This window comes from Trematomus bernacchii, unplaced genomic scaffold, assembly GCF_902827165.1.
Source record: "Trematomus bernacchii unplaced genomic scaffold, fTreBer1.1, whole genome shotgun sequence".
In the NCBI taxonomy this organism is placed as follows: domain Eukaryota; kingdom Metazoa; phylum Chordata; class Actinopteri; order Perciformes; family Nototheniidae; genus Trematomus; species Trematomus bernacchii.
In genome coordinates this window covers 719,594-735,992 of record NW_022987588.1, presented here as the reverse complement: position 1 = coordinate 735,992, position 16,399 = coordinate 719,594, and the positions used below count along the sequence as shown (strand labels likewise).

General features: G+C 38.3%; 1 protein-coding gene across 5 annotated transcripts; it reads right to left on the bottom strand.

The window, feature by feature from the left end:
- Positions 1-536: 536 nt before the first annotated feature.
- LOC117481166 (protein IWS1 homolog A-like) lies at positions 537-15,743 on the bottom strand. Of its 5 annotated transcripts, XM_034128742.1 has the most exons (17): positions 15,492-15,743; positions 14,752-15,042; positions 13,441-13,704; positions 11,304-11,411; positions 10,929-10,982; positions 10,280-10,390; positions 9,963-10,073; positions 9,453-9,494; positions 9,301-9,369; positions 9,098-9,139; positions 8,750-8,938; positions 5,493-5,741; positions 5,042-5,284; positions 4,853-4,894; positions 4,678-4,764; positions 3,378-3,599; positions 537-2,414 (listed from the first exon to the last, which is right to left on the bottom strand). In XM_034128742.1, the coding sequence occupies exons 1-17, from the start codon at positions 15,538-15,540 to the stop codon at positions 1,735-1,737; spliced, it is 2,853 nt and encodes a 950-aa protein (XP_033984633.1). In that variant the 5' UTR covers positions 15,541-15,743; the 3' UTR covers positions 537-1,734. The 5 variants fall into 5 exon arrangements, with proteins under 5 accessions (XP_033984633.1, XP_033984635.1, XP_033984634.1 ...); XM_034128744.1 differs by lacking the exon at positions 4,678-4,764; XM_034128743.1 differs by lacking the exon at positions 9,098-9,139.
- Between the last annotated feature and the right edge of the window lie 656 nt (positions 15,744-16,399).

The window sequence follows — 16,399 nt, the reverse complement described above, 5'->3', positions numbered from 1 at the left end:
ACACTTTATAAATACAGTGGCGCAAACTCCTACACACTGCAGTTATACAACTCCTCATCCCCATGAACTCAAAGTGCACGTATGCTTTAGAGAAATGTTCTGTTTCCTGTAAAACTGCATCACAATTGTCAAAGGTGTGTTGCCTCTATAGATGAGGATGTCCTTCACCTCTCTCAGTGTTTAGAACAATACAAAAAAACATAATTTCCTATATTCAGTTTATGTGTAGAGTTGATAAACACTGCCCCCTACTGGCACACACACATATTGACTGTTATTTACCAGTATCAGGTAATGCAGTGTCAGTGTTTTTTGTTATAGATTTGCTGTGCTAAGCTGTCAAACACACCATCAGTTTATCACCTTATTTTTCTCTTATTTCATCAATTCATCAATAATTTCCTCCATGATACATTGCTTCTCCTGTAAATAAATCCCTGGAGCTTTCTGGCTCCATTTCTTATTTTTTAAACGAATCTCTCGAGCAAATCCTGTAACCATCAATACATATTCTGGTACTATCATGACAACAAAACTGCAGAATCTGAGCTTTTATTTAAAAATGAAAATGCCTTTACTAACCAGGACAGTGAAACATTTCTAAAACAATATCATCAGCAAAAACTCAAGCGTTAGAAAGGTAAAAAACACATAGTAAAAAAATCTAACAGTGTCATGCATGGAAATATCATATAAATCATTAAAAGTTAATAATGTGAGATATACCCTAAGCTCCGAAACACTTCAAATATTAGAAGTGATAAGCTGGTCTCAATACAAATAAATTAAAACATGAAACGTTATCAATACTTGGAGGAAAGGTCAAATATGTATTTTCTATTGTTATATGCTTACAGTATCGTAAACACATATTGTCCTTTATAAATCCAGACAAATTATTTATTGTGTTTGATGATTTTACTCCCCTACAACACCTTCATTAAAGCTTTAAGATTTTTAAAATGGCAAATATCTATTGTGTGAGCACGTCACAGTCTCTGCACAACCAACTAGAAATGTTTCCAAGGTCACAATATAACATTTACAAGATTAATGCTGTTAAGTTGATTAGAGTTATACATTCTTATGTATAATACCTTGATTCAAACATTAAACATATTATGTAGAGTTATTAGTGGATAAGTTATATCGTTTAAAAAGACAAACAATTAAAACAATTGAAAAACCAATGCAGCTGTTAATCTAACACTTGTTGAATAATATTTAAAATAACTTTATAGTTAACAATAAGAGAAGTAGGGTTATCTTAAAAAGGAAGCAACAAATGTGTTGGTTGTACACCCTGGTGCTCTGCCCCGTCACCTCCTGCACACTGCCAAGTAAACATGTAAATAATATAAAGTAATTCAGGAGCATGCCAGCTCTCTGAGAGATGGCTATCTCTGTTGTTCACTGCATGTTACGGAGGTAGAAAGATAGTATTACTGATTTCATTTTGATATTTTGAATAACTTTTGAATTAACCACTTTTTCCCTCCTTGCTAATTGTCTGCTTCTTTTCCTGCTGTACTGTATGTCCATCTTTTCAATGTCTTTCTACAATACCACAGCAGGTATTTCTCTACATTTTGACTGTCTATAAATTCCTAAATAGTCCTTTAAATCGTTGAATTGATCTCATTTCCTGCTGATGTGTTGTGTTTACACCTGCACTTTTATTATCAACTTCCATCTTGAATTCTACCTTTCATATTTGCCAAGTTGCCTGAAGGCCTAAGCAACAACTGTATCTTTCTTTTGTTCTTCTTCATCCTCACTAAGGCTTTCATGGCCTGGCTTTTCCTCTTTAAGACCACACTCCACCTCATGTTTATCTTCAACAACTTCACCCTTATCTTTATCTGACTGCACCTTAGACTTATCATGGCCTTCGAGTTCCTCTTCTGCTTGATCTGGCTCTGCTCCTGCAGTGTCTGGAGTCTCTTGAAAGGTATTGCTAGGTGTGGGGCTCTGAGATTGCTGGGAGGTGGCTAAATACAGATCTGGTTCCTTATCTGTTTCTTTACAGTCGCCTACACTTTCTGTTGTATTTCCATCTTCGGAAACCGGTTGGACTGTTTCACTGACCTCTTGCTTGTTATCTTGGCTTGTGTGTGTTTCTTCTTCTGAGGCTTTAACATCTTGCTCATGTAGTGTTGTTTCTAACCCTTTGTGTTCAGGAAGGGTGGGCGAATGTTCGTCTTCGGTAGAGTCGTCCGATTCATTTCTTTCCTCCTCACCCGATGAGTCAGACTCTCTGACATTCTTCTCTTTAGTTTCTTTAGTGACCTGAGAGTTGGCGTCTTCTTTGTGTTCAAAAGTACTGTCCTCAGGTGGCTGAGCAGGAGAGAAAGCCTCAGCGCTGGCAGGAGCAGACTGCTTTTCCTCAGCCTTATCCTCTTTCTTCTCTGGCTCTAACAAAAACACACAGTAAAAGAAAAAAGCATAATGAGTGCACCTGACCTCAGCATTTCACAAGAATTAAATCAGTCTTACTTCATGGTGATTTAATAATACAAAATAGCAATAAAGTAAATCCAATATAATTCCTCCTCCAGCTTTGAACTTGTTCTATAGTATTCATGTCCAAATTATGAGCTTTGGACTTTTTAAAACGCCATCATTGGTCAACGTCCATCTTTCTTCTATCAACTAGAACATCAACAAATGTTTATCTGCCAAGATCTTTGCAAAAATACTCAATCAATGAACGAAACAGCTGCTGCATCCTCTGTTGGTGTTTCAGATATTCTAAAGGATGTCTAACCTAACCTGGGTGTTTCATCCAGTTCTGCTATACACAGGGTTCATACACTTTTTCACCAATGATTTTCAATGACTTCTCCATGACCTTTACCTAATTTTCCATGACCAAAGAAATTCTCTTTCTCAGCGGTACCACTGAAAATGGTTTATTTTAACATGGAACAGGAAAATAAGGTCTGCATATGAAACATGTTGTGCCTATCTAAAACAAATCCAATAGTAGGCTTACTAGCTTCTACAGGCTAAAGCAACTAAACTCTCTCACCAGCAAAATACCTCGTCAGTTAAATGCCATTTTACGTTTCATTACTATACCATACAGTATTTATTATCGTTATAGTATTACTATTTCGGCGATTAGATAAAATATAAATTATATTTGATGCAACTTTAGTTACATTTCCAAAACTTTGGGATACACCCTGTATACACCTTAACAAAGGTTAGTCACACTACTGCTTTGAAGAGTTGTACCCGTCCATTAGATGTCCCTAATGAAGTATTTTATATTTGCCTTTTCACTGTTCAGTTGTGTGTCCTTATTCTTGATCTCAGTGTTTGTTTTCCTCTGTGATTATCTGAATCAAGCTCAAACGTTGTAGTGTCCAAACCTGCGTGTTCAGGAACGGAGGATTCCAGGTCAGACGGCGTCTCCTCACTCGGGACGTCCGTCACAACAGCTGTGCCTGGATCTTCTTTCTCAGAGTCTGAGTTGTGGACCTGTGGGGTTTCGTCCTCTGCAAGCTCTCCGTGCTGGTCTGCATCTTCAGCTCCAACATTATTTGGAGGGAAAGGAGGAGCCATAGTTTTCTCATGCTCGTCAGTGGTATTTCCTAAACCAGAAACACAGAAAACAGAAATGTTTCAGAGATGAATGCACACGGAGCAGTCTTTTGAAATGTGAAACAAACAAAAGACAATAGGGTAAAAAGTAGTATGGAAACATGAATCATCTTTCATTTTAATAATCGCTCAAAAAGTCATCTTCAATATTTGAACGTTTATTTTTTACTTTGGGTTTTTAGGAACATTTCACTTTTTTTTTGACATATAAGTAATATGGTTGATTGATGAAACACAAAATGTATAAGCTACAAATGAACATAAGCAATAGTTGCCGCTGTCAGCTAACAATAAGGTCAACTTAAAGGTGGGGTAGGTAAGTTTGAGAAACCGGCTCGAGATACACTTTTTGTTATATTCCATGGAATGCTCTTAACATCCCGATAGCAATGAATATCTTAAGTGCTTTGACAAAAAATCCATACAAAAAATGTCATCTGTGGAAGCCATAATACTGTAAAAAGCACGACCAATCATTTTAGCCGGCCCGGCTAAAATAACTGGATGGCCTACCTGCCTGTCAGCCTTCCATCTGTGTACAAACTTATCTCGTGCCCTCATTGGTCATGTGCGCGTTCGTGTGTGTTGGAGGAGGGGCTCTGTAAGGAAGTGGCAGATTTTTTCCGGCTGTGTATTTTCAAATTCTAGCGATCTCGAGCTGGTTTCTCCAAAATGACCTACCCCACCTTTAAGAACAATTTTGAGATACTTGTACTTTACGTACTTACTTTGTACCTCTACTCCACTACAATTAAGAGGTAAATCATTTACTTTTATTCCACTTCCTTTATATAATACCTTTAGTTACTTTACAGATGTGGATTAATGATGTGAAATACAATCAACACTTAAATCAGACTTTAGTTCCACCTGGAGTAAATCCAAAAGCTACCCTGCAGTATACAAAGTCATTAAACTAGCTGCACCTTTGCAAACTTATCTCGTGCCCTCATTGGTCATGTGCGCGTTCGTGTGTGTTGGAGGAGGCGCTCTGTAAGGAAGTGGCAGATTTTCTCCGGTTGTGTATTTTCAAATTCTAGCGATCTCGAGCCGGTTTCTCAAACTTACCTACCCCACCTTTAATACCCCTCTGTGATCCATAGATCTGTCCAGAATCGCTTGTTTCAAATATTTGTCTGCGCTCTTGGACTATCCCTGTAAACAGCGAACAGCACACACATCAACATATAGTATTCTTTATACTATGTTTAAGATATCATTAATACATTTGTGTTACAGGAACCTTTTTTTGGACTATCATCTTCTTGATTATCGATAATATGATCTGTGAACAAAAAAAGAAAATAATCAAATAAAGACTGCAATCTTATATTTGCGTTTCACTTTCAGTTTTGTGTCCTTATTCTTCATCTCAGTGTTTGTTTTCCTCTGTGATTATCTGAGTCAAGCTTAAATGTTGTAGTTTCCAAACCTGTGTGTTCAGTAACGGAGGATTCCAGGTCAGACCGGCTCTCCTCACTCGGGACGTCCGACACATCAGCTGACTCTGGATCTGCCTTCTCGGAGTCTGAGGGGTCACTTTTATCATCTGGAAGCTCTCTGTGCTGGTCTGCATCTTCATCTTCAACATGACTTTGATCCAGAGAAGAAGCTGACCCACTATGTGTAGGGGAAGGAGGAGATGCAGTTTTCTCATGCTGGTCAGTGTTCTTTTCTAAACCAGAAACACAGGAAAAAAAAATGGAATGCATTCAGAGATTAAACCATACAGGGCAGTCTTGGGAGTTGGTAGTCAAACAAAAGCAATGTGTTAGTAACCAGTAGTATGAAAACAATACATTGATTAATGAATTGATGAACAGAAAATGAATCATCCTTCGTTTCAATATCTGAATTAAGCTCAAACGTTGGAGTTTCCAGACCTGGCTGCTCAGGAACGATAGAGGATTCCAGGTCAGACGGCGTCTCCTCAGTCGGGGTGTCCAACACACCAGCTGTGTCTGGATCTTCTTTCTCAGAGTCTGAGTTGTGGACCTGTGGGGTTTCTTCCTCTGCAAGCTCTCTGTGCTGGTCTGCATCTTCAGCTCCAACATGACTCTGATCCAGAGAAGGTGACTCATTATGCCGAGGGGAAGGAGGAGATGCAGTTTTTTTTTCTTCAGTGTTCTTTTCTAAAACAGAAACACAGAAAAAAGGGAATTAAAGCAAAAGAAGGCTTTGAGAAATTAACCACACAGAGCAGTCTTGGGAATTTGGAGTCCAACAAAAGCAATGTTTATTTAGGATCCCCATTAGCTTTTGCTCTTGACAAAAGCTACTCTTCCTGGGGTCCGACACTTAAAACAATACAACAATAATACAACAATACAACAACATTCAAGACATAAGTCCTGACATCATTAAGTAGTACGGAAACTATACATTGATCAATTCATTAATTACCAGAAAAGGAATAATCCTTCGTCTGAATAATCATTTATAAAGCAAAACAAAGTTCACCTGATGTGCACCTGACTGCTAGGAATTGTTACAATAATCAGGGTTCATACACTTTTTCACCAATGATTTTCAATGACTTTTCCATGACTTCTCCATGACCTTTACCTAATTTTCCATGACCAACAAAATTACTCTTTCTCAGCGGTACCACATGGAACAGGAAAATAAGGTCTGCATATGAAACATGTAGTGCCTATCTAAAACAAATCAAATAGTAGGCTTACTAGCTTCTACAGGCTAAAGCAACTCAAATCTCTCACCAGCAAAACACCTCGACAGTTAAATGCCATTTTACGTTTCATTACTATACGATACAGTATGTATTATCATTATAGTATTACTATTTTGGCGATTAGATAAAATATAAATTATATTTGATGCAATTTTTGTTAAATTTCCATGACTTTTCCAAAACTTTGGGAAAAATATTGTTTTCCATAACTTTTCCAGGGTCTGGAATTCGCATTTTGAATTTCCATGACTTTTCCAGGTTTTTAATGACTGTAAGAACCCTGAATAATTGAATCAGTCTAACTCCATGGAGGTTTATGTTTGCAAAGAATAATCAATCACTTATGAAAACCTGCTGCACCCTCTGTTTGTGTGTAAGATATTACAAAAGATTTCTAATCAAACCTAACTGGGTGTTCCCTCTAGTGTTGATATACACCTTCACAGAATCTACTCACACTATAGTAATGTAGACAAATGAGAGGTGGGAAGTAACAAAGTAGATTTCAAGTACTGTACTGTAAGAACAATTTTGAGATACTTTGTACTTTACGTACTTACTTTGTACCTCTACTCCACTACAATTAAGAGGTAAATCATTTACTTTTACTCCACTTCCTTTATATAATACCTTTAGTTACTTTACAGATGTGGATTAATGATGTGAAATACAATCAACACTTAAAATCAGACTTTAGTTACACCTGGAGTAAATCCAAAAGCTACCCTGCAGTATACAAAGTCATTAAACTAGCTGCACCTTTACCAGCTTTGATAACACTTAAATGCAGCAATTATTATAATCAAAACATATAATATATTATACTAAAATGGGCCAATCTGCATAATGAGTGCTTTTACTTTTGGTAATATAAGTATATTTTGATGCCAATACTTTTGTACTTTTACTCGAGTAACGTTTTGAAGGCAGGACTTTTTCTTGTAACAGAGTATTCCTACACTCTGGTACTTCTACTTTTACTCAAGTACAAGATGTGAGTACTTCTCCCACCTCTGAGAAAAGTTTAGTTGTACCTGTCCATTAGTTGTTCGTAATTATGTATTTTATAAATGCTTTTCACTTTGCTGAAATGTATTTTGTTTCCATTATTCCGAATCCTAGTGTTTGTTTTTCACTCTGACAAACTGAGTCAAGCTCCACCTTTGTTTTATAGTTTCCAAACCTGTCTGTTCAGGAACGGAGGATTCCTCACTCAGGACATCCGACAGATCAGCTGGGTCTGGTCCTGCCTTCTCAGAGTCTGTGAGTTTACCCTGTGGGATTTCTCTCTCTAGATTCTCTCTGTTCTGGTCTGTTTTTAATACTCTTATCAACATATGAGTGGACAAATATGCTTTATGCAAATGTTTGTTTATTATCATTTGAACAATGACAAATATTCTCCTGAATATTCTCAACACAACAACCTGGAACCTCTCTCTCTCTCTTACACTCTCTCCCAACCCTGTGTACTTCTTTGCACTGAGCCAGTTGCTCAAACAGACAAACCTGTTTACAGTTGTCGGCAAAATGCCGCTCCTCTGTCTTCATAACAGTCAAAGCATGAGACTGAAGTTCCCACTGTGGGTCAAAATAATGCGCTGTGATGTGCAGTCGACACGTTGGATGCGATCCGAATTATCTCACACAGTCCCTCGTCCTCCAGGATGTTAATTGTCCTGCAAGCTGTAGCCACCGCCACCCATTTAGCTATCGCTGTTGAAAGATTGCTGCTCGTAGACGCCGTGTCCAGGCGTCTCCCCGGCACACTTTCAAGCGTGGTCTGCCGCAAGCGAGCGGCAGGAGCGGGACTGTCAGTATCAGCTGTGTGCTTGGCTTGCTGTTTAAAACTATTTGTTTGTATCCATATCTCTCGCTAGAATCTGCCACCATCCAACTAACAACAACAACAACAACGTCAAGCCTTTGGGCTCTGAAACTACGGAGCGGGCCGAGGACAAATACACATGCATTAATCGCACGTTAAAATAATTAGTGGCGTTAAAAAAAAAATTGCGTTACTGCGTTATTAACGCGTTAACTTGACAGCCCTAACAACAATACCTTTTTTTTTTGTATTACTGCCGATTTTTATACCATATTTTATTCTATTCCATGTCTATGTAAATACTGTTATATTTTACTATATTTGTTATTATCTTTAATATTTTTCTAGTTCTCTATCTGTGTTTTTGATTTTTGTTTTACTTTTATGTATGCACCATGACATCAAGTCAAATTCTTCGTAAGCGTCACCCTACCCGGTAATAAACCCGATTCTGATTCTGATTCTGATAAAGCAAAAGAAAAACAGAAAGAAAAATCTAAAAAGTGTAATAAGTGCACCTGACTGTTGGAATTTCTACAATAATTAAATCAGTCTAACTCCAAGTGTTTGTTTTCCTCTGTGATTATCTGAATCAAGCTCAAATGTTGTAGTATCCAAACCTGTCTGTTCAGGAACGGAGGGTTCCGGGTCAGACTGCGTCTCCTCACTCGGGACGTCCGACACACCAGCGGGGTTTGGTTCTGCCTCCTCAGAGTTTGTGGCTTGGATTTTTTCTTCTAGATGCTCTCTGTCTGCATCTTCATCTCCAAGATGAGGAGGAGAACGAGGAGACGCAGTTTTCTTACTTCCTAAACAAGAAACACAGAAAAAAGGAATTAAAGAAAAAATATGCTTTCAGAGACTAAAACCAAGAAAGCAATCTTAGAAAATCGTAAAACAAACAAAAGCCAAAGTTAGGAAGTTGGAAACAATACATTGATCAACAGAAAATGAATCATGCAAAAAACCTTTTTTTTTGGTTTTTGGAAAGAAATCCCTTGGCTTTTGAACTGTTGGTCAAATAAAGAAATCTTCAAAATCGTCAACTATTTAAAAAAAAAAGTGTGATATATTATAAATAAATGATTCATTGATTATAAAAATTGATTAGGTACAACTGAACATAAGCAATAGTTGCCGCTGTCAGCTAACAATAAGGTCAACTTAATACCCCTCTGTGATCCGTAGGTCTGTCCAGATTTGTTTTGTTCATGGTATTTTATGAGCTCTTTGATGTTCCCTGTAAACAGTGAACAGCACAGACATTAACATATTATTTTGACTATGTCTAAGATATAATTAATAAAATATTGTTAGTGGAACCTTTTTGTTGCATATCATCTTCTTGATTATCCATATTATGATCTGTGAACCAAAAAAAGAAAGGGATCAAATAAAGAAGAAGAAGAAGATGGACCTTTATATTAATCCCCAGAGTGGGAAATTCAGTTTCCACTCAGTCGTACACACACATGCGTTTTTATACAGGTAATACAGTACACACTTTTTACATCATACACACAGTTATATGCACACATGCACATGCAGTTGAGGTCAGAGTGGAGGCAGCCAGTCTAGCCGGCGCCAGTGAGCAGTTGGGGGTTAGGTGCCTTGCTCAAGGGCACTTCGGCAGTGGCCCAGGAGGTGAACTGGCTCCTCTCCAGTACCAGTCCACACTCTGTATTTTTGGTCCGATCGGGACGTGAACCAGCGATTGTAAAGACTGCAATCCTGGTTTAGTCCTTAATTGCTTTAATTGATCAAAACTTGAAACTAGTTCAGAATCTTTGTCCTTTTTGTGATTTCTAGCAGGTAGCTTCATGTTTCTATTACCTTGATTCAAATTGCGAAGAGGCTGGTTAGAGGGTAGTGTGGAGTCACTGTGATGAAGAAGACGCTCTTTTTCAGAACGTTCTGCTTTCTTCTCATCTTCCCCTGAAACAGCTTGAAATACAAAAACACAAATGTGACTCACTGTTACGAAATAATGATATTGAATATAAAAAAAAGATCTAAAACAATAATACGTGAACAAAAAAAAGAAAGGAATCAAATAAAGACTTCCTGGTTTAGTCCTTAATTGCTTCGATTGATAAAAACCTGAAACTAGTGATTTCTAGCAGGTTCATTAAGCTTCATATTTATATTACCTTGATTCAAATTGCGAAGAGGCTGGTTAGAGCGTAGTGTGGATTCTCTGTTAGGAAGAACACACTTTCTTTCAGAACGCTCTGCTTTCTTCTCATCTTCCCCTGAAACAGCTTGAAATACAAAACATAATGTTACTCACTGGTACGAAATAATGATATTGAATATAAAAAAAATATCTAAAACAATGATACCTTTAAGAAAAGAACAATCAATGAAAGCTCTTATCTGCAACACTCCCTGTGTACTGTACAATGCAGGCTTAACAACAGCTACATTAAACTACTACTCTCTTTAAGGGTTTTAAAGGAGAAAGAAATTAAGACCATAATGGGTCAGGTTCCTATTATGTTTATTAAAATTACCTTTGTTGTCTTTGCTTTTCCTTGAGCTTTCTTTATTGAAAAAGCGCAACTATTTTAGCACCTAAACTTTGTATTCTTTGATAATTTGTTGTCTTTACTGCTTGTTCTCCCATCTCAGTTGTGCAGACATTAGTATTCAATTAAAATGATTATTCTATTCAAGGACAATTAAGAAAAAAACTATTTTAATTATCAAAAAAATCCTCTTAGTTATTTACGAGGCATAAACTCCACAGCATTTTTTGGTTTAAATATCATAAAATATATAATAATAATAATATCATACCTTTTTTTGGAACAACTCGTGACTGTTTTTCAGGATCATCTTTTGCAAAACATGCTGGAACCATGAGTGAGAGGACAAAAAAGAACAAAGACCAATTGTGTTTAGTTTCATATGTTTGAAAGTTAGACTGCTTGTGTACAATTATACTGCAATTAAATAGCTTGTTATGCATAATGTTCTGTTCTGGAAGGACTTTCGATCTCCAAATGACAGAGAGCCTTGCTCCATATAGAACTAAAATGACATTAGGTCAACTGTTACACATAGCTCTGAATATGTGAGCATTAGTGTTCACATGTTTGTTTGCTAATATTACTGTTGAAGCAAATCATTTCTTGAAAGAATTCCGTTTAAGGTGTAATACTATTACTGTACCTTTATGGCGTAGTTTGCAGTACAAAACTATGCCCAGAAGACCCCCAAGGAGGAGAATACAAAAGAAGCTGACAAGGCCGGCAGTCAGTCCTACAGATGAGCTTTTTACTGCACAGAAACACAAGAGTAAATGTTACAACGACATCTTGTGACATTACATTCATTACTGAAGCAACAATTATACAAAATAAACATTGTAGTTTACATTTTGGACATGAACCCTGTCATCCCTCTTGATATTAAAACTAAAAGATAAAGAAGCTAATTTGAAATACATTTGTTTACCCATTATTACCATCAGTAATATTAATGTATTCATTCTGTGATGGAAACACACAGAGCAGATACATGCAGGTGTTACCTAATAGCTTACAGCGGGTCAATAATAATAATAATGTTCATGTTAACATAGTGACCAGAGGGACCAGGAGCTACACTGCCCTTTTGTTTTAAATAGGGCAGATGTGTGTAAATCCTTTAAAAGGGTTAACCCACACAAGGCTCCTGGACCTGATGGCATCCCTGGCCGTGTTCTCAGGGTGTGTGCAGTTCAGCTGGCAGAGGTGTTCACAGACATCTTCAACAGGTCCCTGCTGCAGTCTGTAGTCCCCACATGTCTTAAACACTCCACCATCATTCCTGTCCCCAAAAAGACAATCATCACCTGCCCCAACGACTACCGCCCAGTAGCACTCACCTCCATCATAATGAAGTGCTTTGAGCGGTTAGTCAAATTATTCATCACCTCCTCCCTCCCTGAATCTCTGGACCCCCTGCAGTTTGCCTACAGAGCAAACAGGTCCACAGACGACGCCATAGCCCTCACCCTCCACACTGCCCTCTCACACCTGGACCCGAAGAACAGGAACACATATGTGAGAATGCTGTTCATTGACTACAGTTCAGCATTCAACACCATTGTGCCCTCCAAGCTGGCCATCAAGCTCAGAGACCTCGGGCTCAACAGCGCCCTCTGCGACTGGATCCTGAACTTCCTGACGGGCAGACCCCAGGCAGTGCGGGTGGGAAACATCACATCCTCCACCCTGATTCTTAACACCGGTGCCCCTCAAGGCTGCGTGCTCAGCCCTCTCCTCTACTCCCTGTTCACCCACGACTGCGTGGCCACACACAGCTCCAACACCATCGTGAAGTTTGCTGATGACACGACCGTCATCGGCCAGATCACAGACGATGACGAGACGGCGTACAGAGAGGAGGTCGAAAACCTGACATCTTGGTGCCAGGATAACAACCTCCATCTCAACATCAGCAAAACAAAGGAGCTGATTGTGGATTACAGGAAGCAGCAGGGAGAGGGACACGCCCCCATGGCCATCAATGGGACTACGGTGGAGAGAGTCAAAAGCTTCAGGTTCCTTGTGGTCCACATCACTGAGGACCTGACATGGTCTCTTCACACCACCACCATCACCAAGAAAGCTCGACAGCGGCTCTTCTTCCTCCGCAGGCTGAGGAGGTTCAAAATGGATTCCAGGATACTCTGCAACTTCTACAGGTGCACGATAGAGAGTATCCTCACTGGCAGCATGACGGCCTGGTACGGCAGCTGCACCGACCTCGATCGTAAGGCTTTACAGAGGGTGGTGAAAACTGCACAGCACATCACCAGGACGGAGCTGCCATCCATGGAGGACCTTTACTCCCAGCGGCTCAGGAAGAAATCACTACGGATTATCAAAGACCCCCATCACCCCAGCCACAAACTGTTCTTTCTGTTGCCGTCTGGCAGACGTTACCGCAGCATCCGGGCAAGGACAAGAAGATTCGGAGACAGTTTCTTCCCGCGGGCAGTGAGACTGTTAAAAAATTGAACTGTTGAAACAACTTCAAACATTCAACTGCTACTCAGTAGTATGTATCTAATACCTAATATATATATATCATTCCAATAACTTGTATATAGACTCATACTGCACTATTCCACATCATAACTTTATTTCATTTTTATAACTATTATTATTTTTGTATTGCTCTTGCTCTTATTGTTATTATGTTATGTTATTATGTTGCATTGTTGGAGAAGCCTGTGACATAAGATTTTCAACTGCATAATTACTCTGTAGCTATGTCAGATTGACAATAAAGAACCTTGAACCTTGAACCCTTGACCTACCTGGGTAGCAATCCTTTGCAGTGAATGTAGCTGTTTCACTACTCCGAGGGTTGCTGACTGTACAACTGTACTCTTCCTCATTATGTTCACCCCCCAGAGGAATGTTAAACTCTGGGCCAGGCTGCACGCTTCCATGAGATCTCCACTCCAACTTCTTTAAGGATTGAAGTCTTCCGGGCTTTGCAGAGCACAGCAGCTTTCCAGAGATGTTACCGATGCTGTCATCGTTGATCTCACAGGATATGGTGGGCTTGGCGATCTTGTCTTAATGAATGCATCAATGACAACATCAATTAATCATACCTAAATGAATGATTCCATCATGTTACCTTATCTCTATCTAATAACAACATATTAAACATTGTAAAGGATATAAAGCACATAAAGTGCTGAAAAAATATATTGTATTTCATTTCAAGTATAACTAATCTTCACTGTCACATAAGGGAACTTGCTGTTCTGTTTAAAAATAATTAGTGAGTTAAGGTTATTATAACTAATTAGTTTGAAGTTAGGGAAAGACTGTTCTCACAGTTAAATATGGCTAAATCTGAATACTGGTATAAATCCTGACATTAAGGCCAACACCCTGACGTTATACTGCAATATAACAAATCCCAGTAATTCCTACTTTGACACTGAATGAAACTGTGAACTACCTGTAGTTGATTTGAGTCATTACAGAATCTTAACTGATACCAAGGCTGATACAATCAAATCAAATGTACAAAGTATAAAATCCTTTTTTATAGGTGACCTATTAATAACATAACTAACAGACACTGTTGGGTGTGGGAGAGAAGTCCTGTCTCAGTGACTCGATAAGTCCTCTGTGGGGCTTTAACGCTCTCAAGAAAGCAACCACATGTGGTCCTACATGTCTTTGATACTGCTACTCTGTTTAAAGTTCACAATTGATTTTTTTTAAAACTGTAAATACTAACAATGCTTATTTCATTTATTGTTTTATACTAGTGACTCACAAGCTCGATCATCAGCTACAAGTTGTCAATCACAAGGTGTTCTAAGTTGTATTAATAATAAACATGTATTCACTACTAACTTCACTCGTAATTTAACATTTAAGAATGTTATGTTGATCAGTGTCAAATTTACATTGTAATGCAAAACTATTTGCTAAAAAATATTAACTTTGGCAGTGGCATAATTTCTTTGTGCATTGGGTTTTATTTTAAGGTTATTTAAAGGCATTGGGGTTGCTATAGGAACACATCAACTACCTGCTATAAAATCACGGTAACATATTCATGTGATAAACGGCATACAACCAAAGTAAGTAAAAAAACGTACCAATGACTTCCAATTGATAAAAGAAACGCTGCAACTTTTTGTTAAGTTCTAGTTCCAACTCATACTCTCCGCTGTCTTCAAACCTGAGGTCAGTAATTTGGATACCTGCAGAGAACCAGTCAACAGTGACCCTGTTTTCAAATGGTTTGTAGACCTGTTCCTCTCGGCCATTAAACTCTACCACTTTGTTGCCTTTATGTTTCCACAGAATTCCATCAGGTTGTCCAGTGACGTCTGTCTTTAAGGACACCTCACCCCCCTGCAGTGCATATTCTGGAGACTGTCCTGCAACTAGACACAGAGAAAATACATGAATGTGTAGATATAGGCAGCATAATGTGGAAACGTTTAGTTGTAACATTGAAAGATATGATAACAATAACTAATATCTGTGCAAAACTGTAATAACTTTAATAACATTGTGTGCCTGACAGGTGTAGTACTATGATCATTCTCAATGCTGTATGCTGTATTCCTATAATAACTTTCGGTATAAATTCAACATTAATTTGAGTTTTTAACCTAAAGAGTTAAAGGTCAGTAGCCTACTTGTGTGTATCACAGACACTTTATTACTACCTGAGATATTATGAACTATTGTACTCAACTTTAGATAAATCATTAACCTGTCCATGCCTGGCCTGTGAGGGAAATAGTAGGAGTGCACACGAGTTTTTAAGACGAAACAAACATTTAAAAACCGGAAGAAAATAACAAAAGCATTTAAGAGACAAACTCACCTAGGCATGAGGTGAGGGTGAGATAAGTCAGGAAATACCGACGAGCCATTTCAGAAGAGCAGAAAAATCTCCTTTTTAAGCATTTACTTTCACTTGTTCGCAGCTCTTGCAGATATTTGTTTTCTCAACAGAGTTAGTCCAAAGGTTCACGGATTGTTATTTTTACTCCAACAAGTTTGGACAGGCTTTAAAAGAAACTAGTTAATACCTGCGCAGGTGATCCTAGGGGTGTGTTTTTAGGATCCAGGCAGAATAGCAGCAGGAACAACAGGCAGGTTTAACACCTATTTCCGGTCTCTCGATCTCGCGATTTCCCCTCACCTTCAAAATAAGTTGGAAATCTGACCATCTAGGTATGCCTACACATATCTTGTGTAGGTATGCCGAGGTTTAAACTGTAAAAAGTGAATTGGTCAATTTACCCAACAGTGGTTCAATTTACCCCCTGACCTGGATCAACTTACCCCTAAACTGGGGTAAATTGAGCCACAAGATCACTTTTTTTTTTCGAAGTAATATTTTCACTGCCCTTGATAAAATATTAATTATTATCATTGCCATTGATTGGAGACATCCTGAATTATAGGTGTGTGCTTTCATTTAACTATGTGTAATTTCTCCTTGCTTAGAGAACAGCTAACAAAAAAATGGCTCAATTTACCCCACTCTCCCTATAGGATAATCTATCAGTTTATGTAAACCAAAGTGCTGTCTGTGACCAATTAACAGCAATGTTTAACTCAACACAATATTCCAAATTAGGTGTGTTCGATTTGCAAATATATATGTGATTAGTTGATAGACTGGTCGAATAATCAATGTGTTTTAGTTTGAAAATCTACAGGAAGTTAGGTTATCTGTTTTTTTGGCAAATGACCCTTGGTTATGACCTTTATACAGTCTATGGT

Excerpts from the sequence above, each read along its gene's own strand:
- LOC117481166 (XM_034128742.1), bottom strand. The coding sequence starts at position 15,540 with ATGGCTCGTCGGTATTTCCTGACTTATCTCACCCTCACCTCATGCCTA. Across the intron at positions 11,412-13,440 it reads TGCAAAGGATTGCTACCCAG|TAAAAAGCTCATCTGTAGGA; the intron begins GTAGGTCAAGGG and ends GTTTCTGTGCAG. Across the intron at positions 5,742-8,749 it reads CTCCGTTCCTGAACAGACAG|AAAAGAACACTGAAGAAAAA; the intron begins GTTTGGATACTA and ends TTTCTGTTTTAG.